Source organism: Loxodonta africana, chromosome 23, assembly GCF_030014295.1.
Source record: "Loxodonta africana isolate mLoxAfr1 chromosome 23, mLoxAfr1.hap2, whole genome shotgun sequence".
Classification (NCBI taxonomy): Eukaryota; Metazoa; Chordata; class Mammalia; order Proboscidea; family Elephantidae; genus Loxodonta; species Loxodonta africana.
Window position 1 is genome coordinate 28,985,764 of NC_087364.1, and position 22,726 is coordinate 29,008,489.

Sequence of the window (22,726 nt, forward strand, 5' to 3'; positions counted from 1 at the left end):
GGCTGTTTAATAGGTTCTGAAATCAGGTAGAGTGAGGCCTCCCACTTTCTTCTTTTTCAGTAATCCTTTACTTATCCGGGGTCTCTTTCCCTTCCATATGAAGTTGGTGATTTGTTTCTCCATCACATTAAAAAATGTCATTTGGAATTTGGATCGGAAGTGCATTGTATGTATACATGGCTTTTGGTAGAACAGACATTTTTACTATGTTAAGTCTTCCTATCCATAAGCAAGGTATGTTTTTCACATATGTAGGTCCTTTTTAGTTTCTTGCACTAGTACTTTGTAGTTTTCTTTGTATAGGTCTTTTACATCTTTGGTAAGATTTATTCCTAAGTATTTTATCTTCTTGGGGGCTACGGTGAATGGTATTGATTTGGTGATTTCCTCTTCGATGTTCTTTTTGTTGATGTAGAGGAATCCAAGTGATTTTTGCATGTTTATCTTATAACCTGAGACTCTGCCAAACTCTTCTATTAGTTTCACTAGTTTTCTGGAGGATTCCTTAGGGTTTTCTGTGTATAAGATCATGTCATCTGCAAAGAGAGATAATTTTACTTCTTCCTTGCCAATCCAGATGCCCATTATTCCTTTGTCTAGCCTAATTGCTGTGGCTAGGACCTCTAGCACAATGTTGAATAAGAGTGGTGATAAAGGGCATCCTTGTCTGGTTCCCATTCTCAAGGGAAATGCTTTCAGGTTCTCTCCATTTAGAGCGATGTTGGCTGTTGGCTTTGCATAGATGCCCTTTATTATGGTGAGGAATTTTCCTTCGATTCCTATTTTGCTGAGAGTTTTTATCATGAATGGGTGTTGGACTTTGTCAAATGCCTTTTCTGCATCAATTGATAAGATCATGTGGTTTTTGTCTTTTATTTACAGGGTGGATTACATTAATGGTTTTTCTAATATTAAACCAGCCTTGCATACCTGGTATAAATCCCACTTGGTCATGGTGGATTATTTCTTTGATATGTTGTTGAATTGTATTGGCTAGAATTTTGCTGAGGATTTTTGCATCTATGTTCATGAGGGATATAGGTCTGTAATTTTCTTTTTTTGTGGTGTCTTTACCTGGTTTTGGTATCAGGGAGATGGTGGCTTCATAGGATGAGTTAGGTAGTATTCCATCATTTTCTATGCTTTGAAATACCTTTAGTAGTAGTGGTGTTAACTGTTCTCTGAAAGTTTGTTAGAATTCTGCAGTGAAGCCGTCCGGGCCAGGGCTTTTTTTTTTGTTGGGAGTCTTTAGATTACCTTTTCAATCTCTTTTTTTGTTATAGGTCTATTGTTTTACTTCTGATTATGTTAGTTTAGGTAGGTAGTGTTTTTATAGGAATTCATTCATTTCTTCTAGGTTTCCAATTTGTTAAGAGTATAAATTTCATCATAATCTGATATGATTCTTTTAATATTAGTTGGGTCTGTTGTGTTATCACCCATCTCATTTCTTATTCAGGTTGTTTCTTTCCTGTATTCTTTAGTCAGTCTGGCCAATGGTTTACCAATTGTGTTAATTTTTTCAAAGAATCAGCTTTTGGCTTTAATTCTTTCAATTGTTTTTCTGTTCTCTAATTCATTTAGTTCAGCTCTAATTTTTATTATTTGTTTTCTTCTGGTGTCTGATGGATTCTTTTGTTGCTTTCTTTCTATTTGTTCAAGTTGTAGGGACAGTTCTCTGATTTTGGCTCTTTTTTCTTTATGTATGTGTGCATTTATCAATATAAATTGACCTCTGAGCACTGCTTTTGCTGTGTCCCAGAGGTTTTGATAGGAAGTGTTTTCATTCTCATTGCATTCTATGAATTTCTTTATTCCCTCCTTAATGTCTTCTATAACCCAGTCTTTTTTGAGCAGGGTTCAGTTTCCAAGTATTTGATTTCTTTTCCCTGATTTTTCTGTTATTGATTTCCACTTTTATGGCCTTATGGTCTGAGAAGATGCTTTGTAATATTTCGATATTTCGGATTCTGTAAAGGTTCATTTTATGACCTAATAATATGGTCTATTCTAAAGAATGTTCCATGTGCGCTAGAAAAAAAAAGTATACTTTGCAGCTGTTGGGTGGAGTGTTCCGTATAAGTCTATGAGGTCAAATTGATTGATTGTAGCAATTAGGTCTTCTGTGTCTGTATTGAGCTTCTTATTGGATGTCCTGTCCTTCTCCGAAAGTGGTCTGTTGAAGTCTCCTACTATAATTGTGGAGGTGTCTATCTCACTTTTCAGTTCTGTTAAAGTTTATGTATCTTGCAGCCCTGTCATTGGGTGCATAAATATTTAGTATGACTATATCTTCCTGGTCAATTGTCCCTTTAAACATTATGTAGTGTCCTTCTTTATCCTTTGTGGTCAATTTAACTTTAAACTCTATTTTGTCAGAAATTAATATTGCTACTCCTGCTCTTTTTTGCTTGTTGTTTGCTTCATATATTTTTTTCCACCCTTTGAGTTTTAGTTTTTGTCCCTAAGTCTAAGGTGTGTCTCCTGCAGGCAGCATATAGGTGGATCGTGTTTCTTTATCCAGTTTGAGACTCTCTGTCTCTTTATTGGTGCGTTTAGTCCATTTACATTCAGCGTAATTATAGATAAATATGTGTTTAGTGCTGTCATTTTGATGCCTTTTTGTGTGTGTTGTTGACAATTTCATTTTTCCACTTACTTTTTTGTGCTGAGACGTTATCGTAAATCGTGTGTTCCTCATTTTCATAGTAGTTGAATTTATGTTTGCTGAGTCTTTATGTTTTTCGTGGTTTTTATTTTGAGTTATGGAATTGTTAGACCTCTCTGTGGTTACCTTAATATTTACCCCTATTTTTCTAAGTAAAAATCTAACTTGTATTGTCCTATATCGTCGGTATTCCTCTCCATATGGCAGTTCTATGCCACCTGTATTTAGGCCCTCTTTTTGATCATTGTGATCTTTTACATATTGACTTCAATGATTCCCTGTTTTCAGCATTTTTTTCCTTTTTAAAATTAATCTTAATTTGTTTTTGTGATTTCCCTATTTGAGTTGATATCAGGATGTTCTGTTCTATGAACTTGTGTTGTGTTGGTATCTGATATTATTGATTTTCTGACCAAACAATTTTCTTTAGTATTTGTTGTAGCTTTGGCTTGGTTTTTGGAAATTCTCTAAGCTTGTGTTTATCTCTAAATGTTTTAATTTCACCTTCATATTTGAGAGAGAGTTTTGCTGGATATATGATACTTGGCTGGCAGTTTTTCTTCTTCAGTACTCTATATATGTCATCCCATTGCCTTCTTGACTGTATGGTTTCTGCTGAGTAGTCTGAACTCATTGATTCTCCTTTGTAGAAGACGTTTCTTTTATACCTGGCTGCTTTAAAAATTTTCTCTTTATCTTTAGTTTTGGCAAGTTTGATAATATGTCTTGGTGATTTTCTTTTTGTATCAATCTTATATGGGGTTTGATAAGCATCTTGGATATATATCCTTTTGTCTTTCATGATGCCAGGGAAGTTTTCTGCCAACAGATCTTCAACTATTCTCTCTGTATTTTCTGCTAACCCCCGCCCCCGTTCTGGAACTCCAGTCACACACAAGTTATTCTTCTTGATAGAGTCCCACATGATTCTTAGGGTTTCTTCATTTTTTAAAATTCTTTTATCTGATTTTATTCAATGACATTGGTGTCAATTGCCTTATCCTCCAACTCCCCCACTCTGCATTCCAGTTCCTCGATTCTGCTCCTCTGACTTCCTATTCAGTTGTCTAATTCTGTAATTTTACTGTTAATCTTTTGGATTTCTGAATGCTCTCTATGGATTCTTGCAGCTTATTAATTTTTCCACTATGTTCTTGAATAATCTTTCTGATTTCTTCAACTGCTTTATCAGTGTGTTCCTTGGCTCTTTCTGCAGTTTGCCTTATTTCGTTTCTGAGGTCATCCCTGATGTCTTGAAGCATTCTGTAAATTAGTTTTTTATATTGTGAATCTGGCAATTCCAGGATTGTATCTTCATTTGGGAAAGATTTTGATTCTTTAATTTGGGTAGGTGTAGAAGCAGTCATGGTCTACTTCTTTATGTGGTTTGATATTGACTGCTGTCTCTGAGCCATCTATATTGTAATGATTTATTTTATATTTGCTCACTGAGTCTTATCTTGTTTTGTTTTCTTTCAATATACGTAGATGGGCTACTAGATCGCGCTGTCTTGATTGTTACAGCTTTTGAATCACTTATGTCCTATTACCAGGTGGTTTGGGCTGTTACCAGATATACAAGCCTAAGAGTCCATTCACTATTCTTGAGTAGAATCTGATTTTAGGTTACCAAGTGTGTGGTGTAGACTGTCACCTATTCACTTAGAGTAGTGGTGGTGATAGCTGTGTGCACCAGATTTTAGTAGCAGCAGGGGGTCACACTCCAGGGGGGAGGGCAGGAAGCCAACAGGCTTCCCCCAAGTGCCAGTGAGGTAGATGTGTCTCTATTCCTAAAGCACTTTGGTGGGTGGGCTCTGTAGCTGTACCTTAGGCACCCAATGCATGTACCTCTACAGATTGGAAGGTGTCACTATCCTCAGACCCCTATGGCAGGAGGCTAGGTGGTTAGGGTGGAGCTTCAGGACTCAGTTCCCCATTGTGGGTCAGTGAGAGCTCTGTTTAATAGGTAGAGATATCAGACCTGGGAAACTTGCCTTTCCAGTAATCTGCTAAAACAATTGCAGTCAGATCACTATCAGAATTGCCTTTGCATTATAATAGCCACCTTGTTCCCTGTAGGGATGAAAGCCCAAGACTGTGGATCTCATATGCTTGGCTGGAGCTGGTTCTGTATTTTTAGTCCAATTTCGGGAAGTCAGGGAAGGATTTTTGGTCCCTGGGTTTTTTGCAGCTGCTTCTCTCAGGCCAGGAGAAGGGGTTAGGAAAAGACAAAAAAAACAAAAAACAAAAAACCGCAGAGCACTTCACTCTCTGGCTCAGGAAATTCCAATGTTAATGAAGCCGTCTGGGAAGGGGAGGGGAGGGATCAGATAGATAGGAGAGAGTAGCACCCTGGAATATAGACAAAGTTACTTATCTTGCTTGGTGATGACTGTTTTATCTGAGATTCCTGAGGGGCGTTTCGCCTGTGTGCGCTGGCTGGGTCGAGATTGCCCTCGAGGGTCAGGCCTGCTTCCTGTGCATGTGCTGTCTCAGAAGCCGTGGTCAGTTCCTCCGCTCCCAGTCCAAAGCCCAGTGCCAAGGTTCCCCTGCTGGGATGCTGCACTCCTGGCTCCAAAACCAGTCGCTGCCTCCCGGTGACTTCTCCTCCTGTCAGACACGTCGCTGTGCTGCCTGCGTGCACTGGCTGGGCTTCACCCGAGGTCACTTCTGGGGGTTAGGGCTGCGTCCCATGTTTGCACTGTCTCAGGATGCCGTGCTCAGCTCCCCTGCGCCCAGTCCAACGCCTGGCGCCAAGGTTTCCTGACTGGGATGCTGGCTCCAGGCTCCGAAAACTGTCGTTGCTTCCCTGTGGTTGCTCATTCTCAGTCTCTGTCACTCAGGTCAACTCTTTCGATCTGTGTTTGATTGTCAGGGTTCATAGATTGTGATGTATGTGATCGATTCACTTGTTTTTCCGAGGCTTTGTTGCAAGAGGGATCCGAGGTAGCTTCTACCTAATCAGCCACATCGGCCCCCTCCGTCGGTTCTTTTTTTATGTAAACCTTTTCATGAGTTTGGACAGTAGTGGTCTCATATAGTATTTGTCCTTTTGTGACTGACGTATTTTACTCAGCATAATCTCCTCCAGATGCATCCATGTTATGAGATGCTTCACAGATTCATCATTGTTCTTTTTCGCATTGCATAATACTCCACTGTGTGTACGTACCAGTTTATCCATCTGTTTCTATCTTTTTGCTATTCTGAACAATGCTGCAGTGAACACGGGTGTACATACATCTACTTTTGTGACGACTCATTTCTCTAGGATATATTCCTAGGAGTGGGATTGCTGGATCGTATGGTATTTATATTTCTAGTTTTCTAATGAAGCGCCATACCATCTTCCAAAAAGCGTGTATCATTTTGTGCATAAGAGTTCCGATCTAGCAGCATCCTCTCCAAAATTTGTTATTTTCTGTTTCATTGATTCGTGCCAGTAATGCCAGGGTGAGGTGGTATCTCACTGTGGTTTTCATTTGCATTTCTCTGATGGCTAGAAATTGTGAGCATTTCCTCATGTATCTGCTGACCACTTGAGTATCTTCTTTGGTGAAGTGTCTGTTCATTTCCTTTGCCCATTTTTTAATTGGATTACTTGTCTTTTTGTTGTAGAGGTGTTGGATTTTCTTGTAGATTATAGAGATTAGAACTTTGTCTGAATCGTAATAGCCAAAATTTTTTTCCAGTCCGTAAGTTCTCTTTTGGTGAAGTCTTTCAGTGAGCATAAGTCCTTAGTTTTTAGAAGATCCCAGTTATGTAGCTTACCCTCTGAAGCTTCTGTGTTGTTGGCTGTGATTTGTATCCTGTTAATGCCATGTATTAGGGCCTCTAGTGTTGATACTATTTTTTCTTTATGGTTTTTGGCATTATATTTAGGTCTTTGATCCACTCTGAGTTACTTTTTGTATATAATGTGAGGTATGGGTCCTGTTTCATTTTTTTGCAGATGGACATCCAGTTTTGCCAGCACCATTTGTTAAAAAGGCTGTCTTTTCCCCATTTGATGGACTTTGAGCCCTTGTTGAAGATCAGGTGACTGTAGGTGGATGGAGTTACATCTGGGTTCTCAATTTTGTTCCATTGGTCAATGTATCTGTCCTTGTACCAGTAGCAGGCTGTTTTGACTACCGTAGCCGTATAATAGGTTCTGAGGTTATGTAGTGCAAGTTCTCCTATTTCAGTCTTCTTCAACAGTGCTTTACTTATCCGGGGCTTCTTCCCTTTCCATAAAAAGTTCATAAGTTTTTTCATCTCTTTAAAGAATGTTGTTGCTATTTGGATCGGTATTGCATTGTATTTGTAAATCACTTTGGGTAGAACTGTCATTTTCACAATGTTGAGTCTACCTATACATTTATGTCGATCTCTTTTGGTTTCTGGCAGTAGTGTTTTGTAGTTTTCTTTGTATAGGTCTTTTATATCACTGGTTAAATTTATTCCCAAGTATTTTGTTTTTTTAGGGGCTATTATAAATAGTATTGTTTTACCGATTTCCTTTTCATCATTCTCTTTATTGGTGTATAGGAATCCAACTGATTTTTTTATGTTTATCTTGTATCCTGCTGCTCTGCAGAATCTATTAGTTCTAGTAGTATTCTGGTGGAGTCTTTTTGGATTTTCTTAGTATCATATCTTCCACAAATAAGAACAGTTTTGGATCCCCTTTATTTCTGTTTCTTGCCTCAGTGCTGTAGCTAAGACTTCCGACACAATGTTAAATAAGAGTGGTGATAAAGGGCATCCTTGTCTTGTTCCTGTTCTCAAGGGGAATGCTTTCACCCTCTCTCCATCGTTACTGGAGATGCTGGCTGTTGGTTTTGCATAGATGCCCTTTATTATGTTGAGAAATTTCCCTTCTGTATGTATTTTATTGAGAGTTTTTATCAGGAATGGGTGTTGGACTTTGTTGAATGCCTTTTCTGCACTGATCAAGATGATCATGTCATTCCTTTATTTATGTGGTGGATTACACTGGTTGATTTTCTAATGTTAAACTATCCTTGCATACCTGGTATGAATCCTCTTTGGTCATGGTGCATTGTTTTTTTTGATATGATGCCGAATTCTACCTGCTAGAATTTTGTAGAGAACTTTTGCATCTATATTCATGACAGATATTGGTTTGTAATTTTCTTTTTTTGTGGTGTCTTTGCCTGGTTTTCATATCAGGGCTATGGTGGCTTCATAGAATGAATTCGGAAGTGCCGCTTCCTTTTCTATGCTCTGAGATAGTTCGAGTAGTTCTGGTGTGAGCTCTTCTCTGAATGTTTGGTAGAATTCTCCAGTGAAGCCATGTGGGCCTGGGCTTTCTTTTTGTTGAGAGTTTTTTTTCTTTTTATTACCTTGTCAATCTCTTCTCTTGTTATGGGTCTGTTCAGATTTTCAACATCATTTTGGGTTAGTTTGGGTAGGTGGTGTGTTTCCAGTAATTTGTCCATTTCCTCTAGGTTTTCAAATTTGTTACAGTTTTTCACAACACTATATTCTGATCCTTTTTATTTCACTCGGGTCTTTTCTAACGTCTTACACTTTATTCCTTATTTGGATTATCTGTGTTCTCTCCTGTTTTTCTTTTGTCAATTTGGCCAGTGGTTTGTTAATTTTGTTGATCCTTTCAAAGAACTATCTTTTGGTTTTTGTTCATTCTTTCTATTCTCTATTTCATTTATTTCTGCTCGGATCTTTATTATTTCCTTTCTTCTGGTGGCTGTGGGCTTCTTTTGCTGTTCTATTTGGTCAAATTGTGAAACTAATATTTTGATTTTCATCCCTTTCTTCATTTTTAATCCATTCTGCCATTCTCTGTCTCTTTATTGGTGCATTTAGTCCATTTACATTCAGCATAAGTATGGATAGATATGAATTTAGTGCTATCATTTTGATGTCTTTTTTTGTGTTGTTGAGAGTTTCTTTTTCCCACTTAATTTTATGTGCTGAGTAGATTATCTTTATATACTGTCCTTTCCTCATATTCGTTGTTGATTTTGTTTCTGCTGAGTCTCTATTTTTTTCTTGTATTTTATTTTGATGAGTAGGATAGCTTGTCTCCTTTGTGGTTACCTTATTATTTACACCCTGTGTTTCTAAATTTAAAACTAATTTTATGCCTTTGTATCACTGTATCTTCCTCTCCATATGGAAGATCAATGATTACATTTCTTAGTCCCTATTTATTGTTTTAATGTTGTCTTATATAGTAACACCATTGTTATCTTGTTTTGAGGGTTTTTTTTTTTAATCTTGCTTTGTTTTTTTTTATTTCCTGTCTCGGTTGACTTCTGATCGCTCTGCTCAGTGTTCTAGTCTTGGGTTGATACCTGATTATTACTGATTTTCTAACCAAAGAACTCCCTTTAGTATTTCTTGTAGTTTTGGTTTGGTTTTTACAAATTCCCTAAACTTCTGTTTATTTGTAAATGTCCTAATTTCACCTCCATATTTAAGAGACAGTTTTGCTGGATATATGATTCTTGGCAGGCAATTTTTTTCCTTCAATTTTTTAAATATGTCATCCCATTGCCTTCTTGCCTCCATGGTTTCTTCCGAGTAGTCTGAGCTAATTCTTACTGACTCTCCTTTGTAGGTGACTTTTTGTTTATCCCTAGCTGCTCTTAAAATTCTCTCTTATCTTTGGTTTTGGCAAGTTTGATTATGTCTTGGCGACTTTCTTTTAACACCTACCTTATGTGGAGTTCGATGAGCATCTTCGATAGATATCTTCTCATCTTTCATGGTATCAGGGAAGTTTTCTGCCAACAAATCCTCAATAATTCTCTTTGTATTTTCTGTTATCCCTCCCTGTTTTGGCACTCCAATCACTCATAGGTTATTTCTCTTGATGGAGTCCCACATGATTCTTAAGGTTTCTTCACTTTAAAAAAAAAATTATTTTATCTGATTTTTCTTTAAATATATTAGTGTCAAGTGATTTAACTTCAAGTTAAGAAATTCTGGCTTTCTACTTGCTCAATTCTGCTTCTTTGACTTTCTATTGAGTTGTCTACTTCTGCAATTTTATTGTTAATCTTCTGAAATTCTGATTGCTGTCTATGGATTTTTCCAGCTTATTAAATTTTTCACTATGTTCCTGAATAATTTTTCTAATTTCTTCAATTGCTTTATTTGTGTATTCCTTGGCTTGTTCTGCGTATTGCCACATTTCCTTCCTGATGACTTGAAGGGTTCTGTATATTAATCTTCTGTATTCTGTAATTCCAGGAATGCACTTTCATCTAGAAGATCCCTGGATTCTTCGTTTTGAGAGCTTGCTGAGGTGATCATGGTTTGTCTCTTTATGTGGCTTCATATTGATTGTTGTCTCCGAGCCATCTATAAGTTATTGTACTAGTTTATGCTTGCTTACTGTGTTGTAGCTGCTTGCTTTGTTTTGTTTTGGTATACCCCTATGGGTTGCTTGAGTGAGCTAGCTTGATTATTTTTGCCTTTGGAGCTCTGACGTCCTGTCCCCAGATGGCTAGAGCTGTTTTCAGGTATATCAATCTACGAGTCCATTCACTTTTCTTATATGAACTCAGCTCAGGTGTCCAGGTAGCTGTTCATCAAGTGTGTGGTACAGGCTCTGTCCTACACTCTTAGAGGGGCAGGAGTGATTGGTGTAGGCACCAGTATCTGATTGCAGCAGGGGGTCACGCTCTATACAAGGCAGGGGGCTGAGAGCTGACCCAAGTGTCTCTGAGGAAAGTGTATCCCTGTTCCCTAGAGTGTGCAGGTGGGTGGGTTCTGCAGACGGACCATGGGCATCCAATGTTTTTGGCTGTAAGGACTGGAAGATACTAGTTATCCTTGGACCCTTGTTGCAGGTGGCTGGGTAACCTGAATGTGGCTACCAGTCCTTAGGCCCCTGATATGGGCAGGTGAGGACCGTTTACTAGGCAATGTTAAAGATCAAACATGCACCTCTCCACCACACAGCTTAAGCCATTGGAATCTGCCAACAAGGGCCTATTCTCCTGAAATAGACCTACACAGGTCCATGAAGAAGGGAAAGGTGCTCAAGGTTCATGGACCATTTTTGCCTGGAAAGGAGCCGCTTCTGTCCTGAGCTCCCCCGGTTAGTGGAGGTGGCAAATTATCTTTTCCCCCAATTGCAATTTTTTTCTTCCCCAAGGCCGGGAGGATGGCCCTGGGTGCTCAACAGGGCATATTTCAGGCCCAGGGAATTGAGCTGCTGAAGCCAGCTTGGGGGTGGGGGACATGGTAAAATATACACATGTACTTAGCTTTTGCCAAGAGTGCCATTCTTCTCAGGTTCCGAAGGTGTGAGCAGGTTGTGTGGCTGGTGCTTCTAGCTGAGTAAACTGTAGCTGAATGCTAGTACCAGCCCACCACCGCTGCTCTGGGAATGGTGCCTGAGGGCTCCCCGTGATTCACGTCTAGTAACTCCTCTCTGCTTCTGAATGGTCTCTTCTTCCCCCTGCCCCTCAGTTCGTTTTCTAAGCTTGCCTTTGAGGCTCAGGGCTCCTAGTTTGTCATAAATATACTTGTTTCACTTGTGTTTTGGGGTCTTTGTTGTAAAGAGGGCTCACCGGAAGCATCTGTCAATTCCAGTGTCTTGGCTCCGCCTCCCCCTTTCTTCTTTTTTTGATGTGTGCATCTAGCGCTACAAATTGACCTCTGAGGACTGCCTTTGCTGTGTCCCAAAGGTTTTGGTATGATGTGTTTTCAGTGTCGTTTGATTCCATCTTTGATTTCTTCTGTTACCCAGTGATTTTTAAGCAGGGTGTTATTAAGTTTCTGTGTAACTGATTTTTTTCCTTACTCTTCCTGTTGTTAATTTCTATTTTGATGGCATTGTGGTCAGAGAAGATATTCTGTATTATCTCAATGTTTTGGATTTTGCTGAGGGTTGCTGTGTGGCCTAAGATTTGGTCTATTCTGAAGAATGTTCCATGTGCACTGGAAAAGAATGTGTACTTTGCAGCTGTTGGGTGCAGTGTTCTATATGTCTGTGAGATCAAGTTGGCAGATTGTGCTCTTTAACTCTTCCATATCTTTGTTGAGTTTCTTTCTAGATGTTCTGTCCTTTACTGTGAGTGGTGTGTTGAAGGGTCATTGAGCACGTTTTCATCTGGAAAATGTCTATTCAGGCCCTTTGCCCATTTTTTAAATTGAACTGTTTGTCTTTTTGTTAAGTTGTAGGTGTTATTTGTATATTCTAGATACACACCCCTTCTTAGACGTATGATTTTCGTATATTTTCTCCCATTCTGTGTGTTGTTTTTCACTTTCTTGACATCATCTTTAGAAGTTTAATTTTGATGAAATCCAACTTATGTTCTTCAGACGCTTGTGCTTTTGATGCCATAGGTATCTAAGACGGCTTTGCCCAAATCAAGCTCACAAAGGTTTACTCCTATATTTTCTCCTAGCTCTTACACTTAGGTCTATGATCCATTTTCAGTTAGTTTTTATATACAGCATAAGGGAAGGGTCTCACTTCATTGCTTTTGCATGTGGCTACACAGTTGACCCAGCACAAGTTGACAGTGATTAATTCCAAAAAATCAGCCACCGAGAACACTGTGGAGCATAGTTCTGCTCTGACATATATGGAGTTGCCCTGAGTCAGAATCAGCTATCCATCCATGCTTCAACATATCCATCCATGTGAATTTTAGGACCGGCTTGTCGATTTCTGCAAAAAATGCTGGTGGAATTTTGACAGGGGCTGTGCTGTATCCGTAGATCAATATGGGGAGTACTGCCAACTCAACAGTATTAAGTCCTCCAATGCATAAACATGGGATGTCATTCCATTTATTTAGGTTCTTTCATTTCTTTGTTAAATTTATTCCTAATAATTTATATCTGGTGCTATTGTAAATGAAATTGTTTTAATTTCATTTTCAAATTATTTACTGCTAGTGTATAGAAATACACTTGATTATTGTACACTGAGCTTTTACTCTTCAACCCTGCTGAACTTGTTTATTAATTCTAATGGTTTAGTGGGTTCCTTAGTATTTCTATATACTAGATAATGTCACCTGTGAATACAGATTGTTTTACCTTTTCCTTTCCAGTGTGGGTGTCCTTATTTCATTTTCTTGCCTAATTGCCCTAGCTAGAATCTTCAGGACAGTGTTGACAGAAGAGAGAGTAGATATCCTTGTGTTGTTCCTGATGTTAACAGGGAAAGCATTCAGTCTTTTACTGTTAAGTATGATGTTAGCTCTGGGTTTTTTGTAGGTGCTGTTTATCAGATCGAGGAAGTTTCCTTCTATTCCTAGTTTGTTGAGTGTTTTTATTATGAAAAAGTACTATAGTTTGTTAAATGTACTTCTGCTTCTATTGAGATGACTGTGTGTTTTCTCCTTCATTCTAGCAATAAGCTACATTACATAAATTGACTTTGGTATGTTGAGCTAATCTTGCATTTCTGGGTAAATCCCATTTAGTCATGGTGTATAATTATTTTGCTGGATTCAGTGTGACAGATTTACTTGAGGATTTTTCCATCTATATTCATAAAGTATATCGGCCTGTAGTTTCCTTTTTTTGCATGGTCTTAATTTGGTTTAGATATTAGGATAATACTAGCTTCATAAAATGAAATGGAACATGTTCCCTCTTCTATTTTCTGGAGAAAGTTGTGTAGAATCAATGTTAATTCTTCTTTAAATATTTGCTAGAATTCTCCAGTAAAGTCATCCGAGTCTGGAGATTTCTTTTTTTGGAATTTTTAAATTACAAATTCAATTCCCTTAAGAGTTATAAACCAAACTCACTGCCATCGAGTCAATTCTGACTCATAGTGACCCTCTAAGACACAGTAGTACTGCCTCCACAAGGAGCACCTGGTGGATTCAAACTGCCGACCTTTTGGTTAGCAGCTGAACTCTTAACCACTATACCACCAGGGTTTTCCTTAATAGTTATCCCTTAATAATTATCTATTTCATATTAGGGGAGTTATGGTAGTTCGTGTTTTTTAAGTGGTGCAATTCATCTAAATTGTCAAACTTGTGTGTTGGGTTGTTCTGCAGTACAGGAATATTACATTTTATTGTGTTTCCTAGATATTGCATTTTTTAGAAATTGAAGGTTTGTGGCAACACTGTGTTGAGCAAGTCAGTGTCATTTTTCCAACAGCACGTGCTGACTTCGTATCTCTGTGTCACATTTGGTTAATTCTCATATTTCAAACTTTTGCATTATTATTGTATCTGTTATGGTGATCTGTGATCAGTGATCTTTGATGTTACTACGGTAATTGTTTTTGGATGTCACAAGCCACGCCCATATAGGATGGCAAACTTAATTGATATACGCTGTACTTTTTGACTGCTTTACCGACCAGCCGTTCCCCCATCTCTCTCCCTCTCCTCGCACCTCCCTATTCCCTGAGACACGACAATACTGAAATTAGGCCAACTAATAACTCTACAATGGCCTCTAAATGTTCAAGTGAAAGGAAGAGTCACATGTCTCAAACTTTAAATCAAAAGCTAGAAATGATTAAGTTTAGTGAGGAGGCATGTCTAAAGCTCGCACAGGCCAAACGCTAGGCCTCTTGCACCAAACAGTTAGCCAAGTTGTGAATGCAAAGGAAAAGGAAACTAAAAGTGCTAATCCAGCAAACATATGAATGATAAGAAAACAAAACAACTTTACTGCCGATATGGAGAAAGTTTTTGTGGTCTGGACAGAAGATCAAACCAGCCACAATGTTCCGTTAAGCCAAAGCCTAATCCAGAGCAAGGCCCTCTCTTCAATTCTCTGAAGGCTGAAGAGAGGTGAGGAAGCTGCAGAAGAAATGTTTGAAGCTAGCAGAAGTTGGTTCATGTTTAAGGAAAGAAGCCATCTCCATAACATAGAAGTGCAAGGTGAAGCAGACATAGAAACTGAAGCAAGTTATCCAGAAGATTCTAGCTAAGATAACTGATGTAGATGGCTACACTAACCAACAGAATTTCAGTGAAGATGAAACAGCCTCGTACTGGATGTATATGCCATCTAGGACTTTCAGAGCTAGAGAGGAGAAGTCAATGCCTGGCTTCAAAGCTTCAAAGGACAAGCTGACTCTCTTGTTAGGGGCTAAGGCAGCTGGTGACTTTAAGTTGATACCAACATTCATTTACTATTCTTAAAATCCTAGGGCCCTTAAGAATTATGCTAAATCTACTCTGCCTATGCTCTATAAATGGAACAACAAAGCCTGGATAACACCACATCTGTTTACAACATGGTTTACTAAATATTTTGAGATCTACTGCTCAGAAAATAAGATTCCTTTCAAAATACTACTGCTCACTGACGATGCACCCGGTCACCCAAGAGCACTGATGGAGACATACAAGGAGATTAACGTTGTTCTCATGCCTGCTAACACAACTTACATCTGCAGCCTGTGGATCAAGGAGTAATTTCAACTTTCAAGTCTTATTATTTAAGAAATACATTTTGTAAGGCTATAACTACCATAGATAGTGATTCCTCTAATAGATCTGGGCAAAGTAAACTGAAATCCTTCTGGGAAAGATTCACCAATCTAGATGCCAATAAAAAATTTGTGATTCATGGGAGGAGGTCAAAATATCAACATTAACAGGAGTTTGGAAGAAGTTGATTCCAGTCCTCATGGATGACTTTTAGGGCTTCAAGGCTTCAGTGGAAGAAATAACAGCAGATGTGGTGGAAACAGCAAGAGAACTAGAAGTGGAGCTTGAATATGTAACTGAATTGCTGCAATCTCATGATAAAACTTTAAGAGATGAGGAGTTGCTTCTTATGGATGAGCAAAGAAAGTGGTTTCTTGAGATGGAATCTACACCTGGTGAATATGCTGTAAACATTGTTGAAATGGCAACAAAGGATTTAGAATATTAAATAAACTTAATTGATAAAGCAGCAGCAGGATTTGAGAGGACTAACTCCAATTTTGAAAGAAGTTCTATTATGGGTAAAATGCTATCAAACAGCATCCCATGCTACAGAGAAATCTTTGCTGAAAGGAACAGTCAATTGACATGGCATACTTCTTTGCTGTCTTATTTTAAGAAATTGCTACAGCCACTCCAATCTTCAGCAACCATCACCCTGATCAGTCAGTAGCCATCATCACTGAGGCAAAACCCTGCACCAAGAAAAAGATGAAGACCCACTGAAGGCTCAGATGACGGTTAGCATTTTTTAGCAATGAAGTATTTTTTAACTAAAGTATGTACGTTTTCTTTTTTAGACATAATGCTATCACATGCTTAATAAACTACAGTACAAACATAACTTTTATACGCACTGGGAAACAAAAGAAAATCGTGTGATTTGCTTTACTGCAGTGCTCCGGAACCAAACTTGCAATATCTATAAGACATGCCTGTATTCTCTTATTATCCTTTTGATGTCTGTAGCATCTGCACTGACAGCTCCTGTTTTGTTCCTGATACTGGCGATTTGTGTCCCCTCCCTCTTTTTCAGTTTTGCTAGAGGTTTGTCAGTTTTATTGATCTTTTCAAAGAACCAAGTCTTTGTTTCATTCCTCTATTGTTTTTCCATTTTCAATTTCAATGATTTCTGTTCTCATCTCTGTAATTTCTTTCTTCTGCTTGCATTAAGTTTATTTTGCTCTTCTTTTTCTAGGTCCTTGAGGTGGAAGCTTAGGTTACGGATTTGAGAGTTTCTCTTTTCTATTTTATGCATTTAGCAGTATAAATTTTCCTCTCAACACTCCTTTAGTCGTGTTCCACATTTTCATATGTTTTATTTTCACTCTTACTCAGTTTAATGTTTTTTTCACTTGAGTTTTCGTTTTAGACCCATGCATTATTTAGAAGGATGTTGTTTAGTTTCCAAATAGCTGGGAATTTACCCATTATCTTCGTTATAGATTTCTACTTTGATTCCCTGTGGTGTGGGAACACATTCTGTATTATTTTAATTCCTTTAAATTTATTGAGGCTTATTTCATGGCTGAGGATATGGTCTATCTTGGTATATATTCCAGAGTACTTTAAAAGTATGTGTACCTTGCTGTTGTTGGATATTCTATAAACGCCTATTAGATTCTGTTAGTTATTCAGATATTGCTTAGTTCTTCTATATCCTTGCTGGTTTTCACTCTAGTTGTTCTATCAATTGTTGAGAAAGGGGTGTTGAAGTCTCCAACTGCAATTGTGGATTTGTCCATTTCTTCATTGGGTTACTTGAACATTATTTAGAGTACCATTTTGATTTACTGACAGTGTTCAGTGTTTTTATGTTACTTTATATATACGCAACTTCTCACAGTCTACTGATATCATCATTTTACAAATGAAGTATATAAATCTTACCTCCCTTTACATCTCTTTTGTTGTTGTTGTTAGGTGCCATAAAGTAGTCTCTGACTTACAGCGACCCCATGTATAACAGAACAAAATGCTGCCTGGTGTCTTAAGCTGGGTTCTCTAGGGGAACAAAACCAGTGAAGTGTATACATATACACATATATAGAGAGAGATTTATTTCAAGGAAATGGCTCACGCAGTTGTAGAGGCTAGCAAGGCCAAAATCCATGGGTCAAGTGTCAGGCTGGAGGTTTCTCCCGACTCGTGGTTGCAGGGGCTGACGAATCCCCAAATCTGCAAGTCAGGTGGCAGTCTGCTGGCTCACATCCCAAGAATCAGCAATCAGATGATGAGAAGTTGGATGCAGGATTACGAGAGAGAGAGAAAGAACTTTGCCAGAACATCCATATATACTGGATGCAGGCCACATTCCCAAGAAAGGTCACAAAATGGAGGATAATTACATAATACTGAGAATCATGGCCTAGCCAAGCTGACACGCAACATTAACCATCATACCTGGTCCTGCAACAGTCTCAAAATCGGTGCTATGTTTGAGCCCATTGTTGCAGCCACTGTGTCAGTCCATCTCGTTGAGGATCTTCTTCTCTTTCACTGATCCTCTACTTTAGCAAGTATAATGTCCTTTTCCAGGTACTGGTCCCTCCTGATAGCATGTCCAAAGTACATAAGATGAAATCTCACTATCCTCTTTTCAAAGGAGCATTCTGGCTGTACTTTAGCCAATACAGGTTTGTTTGTTTTTCTGGCAACCCATAGTATACTCATATTCTTCGCCAACACCATAATTCAATTGTGTCAATTCTTCTTCAGTCTTCCTTTCTCATTGTCCAGCTTTCTCATGCACGTGAGGCAACTGAAAATACCATAGCTTGAGTCAGGCATACTTTAGTCATCAAAATGACATCTTTTCAACACTATAAAAAGGTTTTGCAGCAGATGTGCTCAAGGCAATACATCAGTTGACTCATTGCTTCATTTAACATCTTGACTGCTGCTCCCATGGGCATTTATAGTTGATCTGGATAAAATTAAATTCTTCACACTTCAATATTTTCCACAACATACATTTAGAACCATTTTTTTTTTTTTGTCTCAGCTGTCAAACATACTTTAGAAAACTCAAGAAGAAAAGGAAAGCTTACTATATCTACACATATTTTTGCTTACTGGTTCTTTCTTCCTCCCTAATGTTCCAAGGTGCCTTCTTTTTCATTTGCTTTCTTTTTATGCTAGGTCTATTGGTAGCAAATTCTCATAGTTTTCCTTCTTCTGAGACTCTCTTCATTTCCCTTTCATACCTGAAGAATTTTCTCCCTGTTGTTCAGACTGGGTAATTTCTATTATCTGTCTTCCGGTTCACTGAATCTTTCTTCTGTCCCTTCCATTCTTCTGTTAAGCTCATCTGCTAAGTTGTTTATTTCAGTTATCGTATTTTTCACTTCTAAAATTTCCAGTTTTCTTTTCTATTTCTTTCCCGAGGCTTTCTATTTTTTCATTTATTTCAAGCATGTTTGTAATGGCTTGCTGAAGCATTTTTTATTACAGGTGCTTTACAATATTTGTTGGTAATTCTAACATTTCTGTCATCTTGCTGTTGGTATCTACTGTCTTTCATTCAGTTTGAGATCCTTCTGGTTCTTGGTATGATGAGCAAGTCTCAATAAAAATTTGGGCATTTGTGCATTATGTTATGAGACTTGGGATGTTACTTAAAACTCCTGATTTAGCTGGTTTTCTCTGTTATCGGTCTAGCAGGGGAAGAGAGGGTACCACCTTACTACTGCCAGTAGAGGTAAATGTTCAGGTTCCCCACTCAGTCTCCTAAGGATTCCCAAGGCGGGAGGCTCATAGTTTCTGCCGGGTGGGGGTGGGAGTTCCTGCTTCCTATGTGGTCTCCACTGATACTACGTTGGAGGTAGCCTTGTTACCAAAGCAATGGTGAACGTTATGACTCTCCACTAGGCCTACTCTGACAATACCCTAGGGGAGAAGAGGACAGGTACCTTACTTTTCAGTGAGATGGAAGTCCAGGCTCCCCACATATTCTCCACTGACACCATCTTGGCTTGGAAGGGGGTGACTCGTTACCAGCTATTGGGGATTAAAATTCTGGCTACCTGGTCTTCTCTGATACCACTCTGCAGGGGTCTTGAAGTGTCTCATTATAGTCTACGAGGGTAGAAGTCTAGCCTCCCCACTTGGCCTTGGCTGGCATGTTGTTGTTTCTGTGTTAGCTACCATTGCGTTGGCTCAGACTCATGACAACCCCATGTGTGCAGAGTAGAACTGCTCCATGGGGTTTTCAAGGCTGTGACCTTTTGGAACCAGATTACCAGGCCTGTCTTCCAAGGCACTGGTGGGTTTGAACTGCCAGCCCTTTGGCTAGAAGTCAAGGGCTGAACCATTTGTGCTACGGGAGTAGTTATTATCTAAAAGTTTCCTGTCTTATTAAGCTACTCCTTTCCTGGTCCTTTGGCTACGGAAAGCAGGCTTTTCTTGGGATTTTTTGTTTGTTTGTTTGCACCCATTACTGTTTCCTGATTATCATCTCCTTCAGCTCCAAGTCTGAGATATATGAGAGAACTCACCACCATGTACTCGCCACGTACTCGGTCCCAGCTTCCTTAGCTGGCCAGCATTCTTTTTTCTACCCTTCTTATGTTTGTTTTATACATAACATCCAGTTTTTAATTGTTCTTACAGGAGGAGTACATCTGCTCCATCTGCCCAGAAGCTTCTCTGTTTTATTTTTAATGTTAATCTAATTCCTAGAGATTACAGGACCTCCATTATATACTTCTAATATGTTGCTGTTGTGTCAATTCCAACTCATGGTGACCCCGTGTGTGCAGAGTAGAACTGCTCCATAGTGTTTTCAAGGCTGTGATCTTTCGGAAGCCGATCACCAGGCCTGTCTTCAAGGCATCTCTGGGTAAGTTTGAACTGCAAACCTTTTGGCTGGTAGTTGAGCACTTAACCATTTGCGCCACCCAGGAACACCTATAACTCCTAATATACCTGTTGGTATTCAATAAATAGTTAAACTCTCAAACCATACTTGACAGAAACTAGGTTCTATGCTGGAGGAAGGAAGAAATGAAATGAGCAGAAAGGATTCTGTCTCTGAGAGTAGAATTGAGGAAGCAGAAAAAAAGTACATAAAGGTATAATTTCTAAAATATAAAAAATATAGGTATATGCAAATAGAGTTCTAATACTGCAATACTGTGACACGTCTTCCTTTCTCTTGGGGATATGTAAACGAAGTTCAAATATTCCAGTATTTCCAAATGAAAAGGAAAAGCAAGTCACACAGAAAAAGAAAGAATCAGTAACAGTAATTGAGGGAATCAGCACAAGAAGTGAGATTATTTTTGAAGTTGAAAAGACAACCCAGTGAAGTACAGAAATGGTGAAACAACAGCAATATTCAAAAAAATATTGAACATAACGAACAAGTTTCATAAGAGATAATCAGAATGCACAGTCAACCCTTTTACAAAAATTAAAACTGCATTAAGTTTTGTTAAATGCCCAAAATATTACCTCTCATGTTCCATTTGCCTTAGATGATCATTTTTTATAGCTTCAATCACTAAGTTAGTATGGGGATCATCCTGGGAAAATAAAATTGGGAAAAAGTGAGTAATTTAGAAGCAAACACTAAGAACTTACATTTCTGATCAACCTCACCACTAACTCATTGTATAAAATCAGGAGTAAATTAATCGTTCTATTTTTCCTTATGTCAAGTAGAACAATTTTTTTTTTCATATTTCTGATTACCTATCCCATTCTCCATTAAACTAACACAGGTTCTGAGCAGCTGATAAAAAAGGCTGAAAAAACAGAACCAAATACGAGGTGTGGCTGTTAGTATAAATTTGTAACATTACAAATTATAAACTCAAATATAAACATTTTGGTGACCATTAACTGCTTAGTACGATCCATACTTGTACTCCCTATTAAGAGCACTGATGACTTTTTTGCAACACCTATTGTCTCATTATGAAAATAATATATAAAAACAAACAGTTACTGAGCACTATGTTCCAAGTACTTCTGAAGCACTTTAAATGAATTAACTCATTTAATTCTCATAACAATACTATAATGTAGATTATTATTAGTCCCATTTTATATATAAAGAACCTAGGCACATGGAGATTGATTACTGAGTGGTAGAGCCAGGCAGTCTAGGTTCATAGCCTACATACACTCTTTAACCACTATACTAAAATACATACGTAGAAAATCGATTATTAAGTTCAACTATATGAAACTAATGTTATTCTACTATTTTGATCTAGAAAGTCAAATCCATAGTTTGACTAAATATAAAACAGTATGGTAGCTTATCAACAATTTATGTGTAAAAATCTGGAAAATACTTAAAAAGCATTAAGAAGAAAAACAATCTTATTGTCCAGAAACTACAATTTCTATTTTCTTCCAGTTTATGTTCACATGTGGGTGTGTGTCTGTATTTTTTCATGTAACTTTATATAATATTATCCCACGTCTTTGAAAATATAACTTTTGACAGCTGAACTATGCTCTGCTCTATGAATAAGGACAAGGAATTGCTTTTTGTTTTTTTTTCATTCTTGGTATGTTTCATACAACATGGTCTAGGTTCCCTCTGCTAAGACATGGACTGAAAAAGGGCCCTGAAAAAAAACCCCAAGGGGGATTCCTTGGTCAAGAAATTACTCTAATGAAGGATTTGTAATCTTATTTTTAATAAGATTGTCTGTTTTTTTTTTTTTTGGCTGAAATTGTTAAGTTTATTTTAATAATAATCTCCAGCCCAATTTCAATAAAGAGCCCCATTCTAAATGTAAGTAACAAATGAAATATATCAGTCATAAAACATTGATATAGGGCTGGTAAAAACCTAAGAAGTCAACTTTTTCACTTCTGGAAACAGATAACTAAGAGCTGGCTACATAACAGTCTTTATACTCACACTTGGTGAAATGTATTTATCATCTTCATCAATTTCTAAAGGAACAGCAATCAATTTTTGGAATGCCTTCTTCATTTTTTCACGGTCTCCAACAGCAAAATAACTAAGAATTAGGTTGAAGCCTGCCTTCAGATTTGGCGCCATACTCATTATGTGCTCAAACGAATTAATTGCATCTGAATATTGACCAGTTTTGATAAACGTAACTCCAATGTTCTGCATTATTTTAATCCTAAAGGAAAATAAACACAAGACTAGCTTTAAAAGTCTGAACTCTTAAGTGTGGCATTCAAGGCTTTCCCACAAATAATTTCCTCCTTTTCTTTCCCACGTTACTTCTTTTTTGTTCTGTTAAAAGTTTTATTGAGGTGTAATTTACACAACTAAAATTCACGTGTTGTAAGTGTAAGTGTACATTTCAATGATTAACACTATATTTACACAGTTGTACAACCATAACGTTATTTTAAATCATTGCCACTTTTTTTTTTTTTAAATGAAACCCTGTATCCATTAGCAGTCATTCTTCATCCCTAGCCCGAAGCAACCACAAATCTAATTTCTGTCTCTATGGATTTGCCTCTTCTAGACATTGTATATAAATGGAATCATACAATATGTGGTCTTTTTTATCTGACTTCTTTCACTTAGCATTATGTTTTCAAGGTTCAGCCATGGTGTAGCATGTATCTGTACTTCATTCCTTTTTTTTATTACTTAACAGTATTCCATAAGATGGATATTATACATCTTGTTTTTCCATTGCCTAGT

The 22,726-nt window shown here is 37.9% G+C and overlaps 1 protein-coding gene across 13 annotated transcripts in view; it reads right to left on the minus strand.

Annotated features, from left to right (window-relative positions):
• The window catches only part of IFT88 (intraflagellar transport 88), a 253,201-nt gene that overhangs the window by 146,821 nt on the left and 83,654 nt on the right, over positions 1–22,726 (minus strand). For all 13 annotated transcript variants that reach the window (XR_010319117.1, XM_064275365.1, XM_064275374.1 and 10 more), the window contains 2 exons: positions 21,956–22,187; positions 20,530–20,600 (listed from right to left, as the gene is read on the minus strand). Coding sequence is in view for 12 of the 13 variants with exons in the window: in XM_064275365.1 (XP_064131435.1) it covers positions 20,530–20,600; positions 21,956–22,187 (303 nt within the window). In the remaining variant the exon portion in view is untranslated. The remainder of the gene's footprint in view (positions 1–20,529; positions 20,601–21,955; positions 22,188–22,726) is intronic.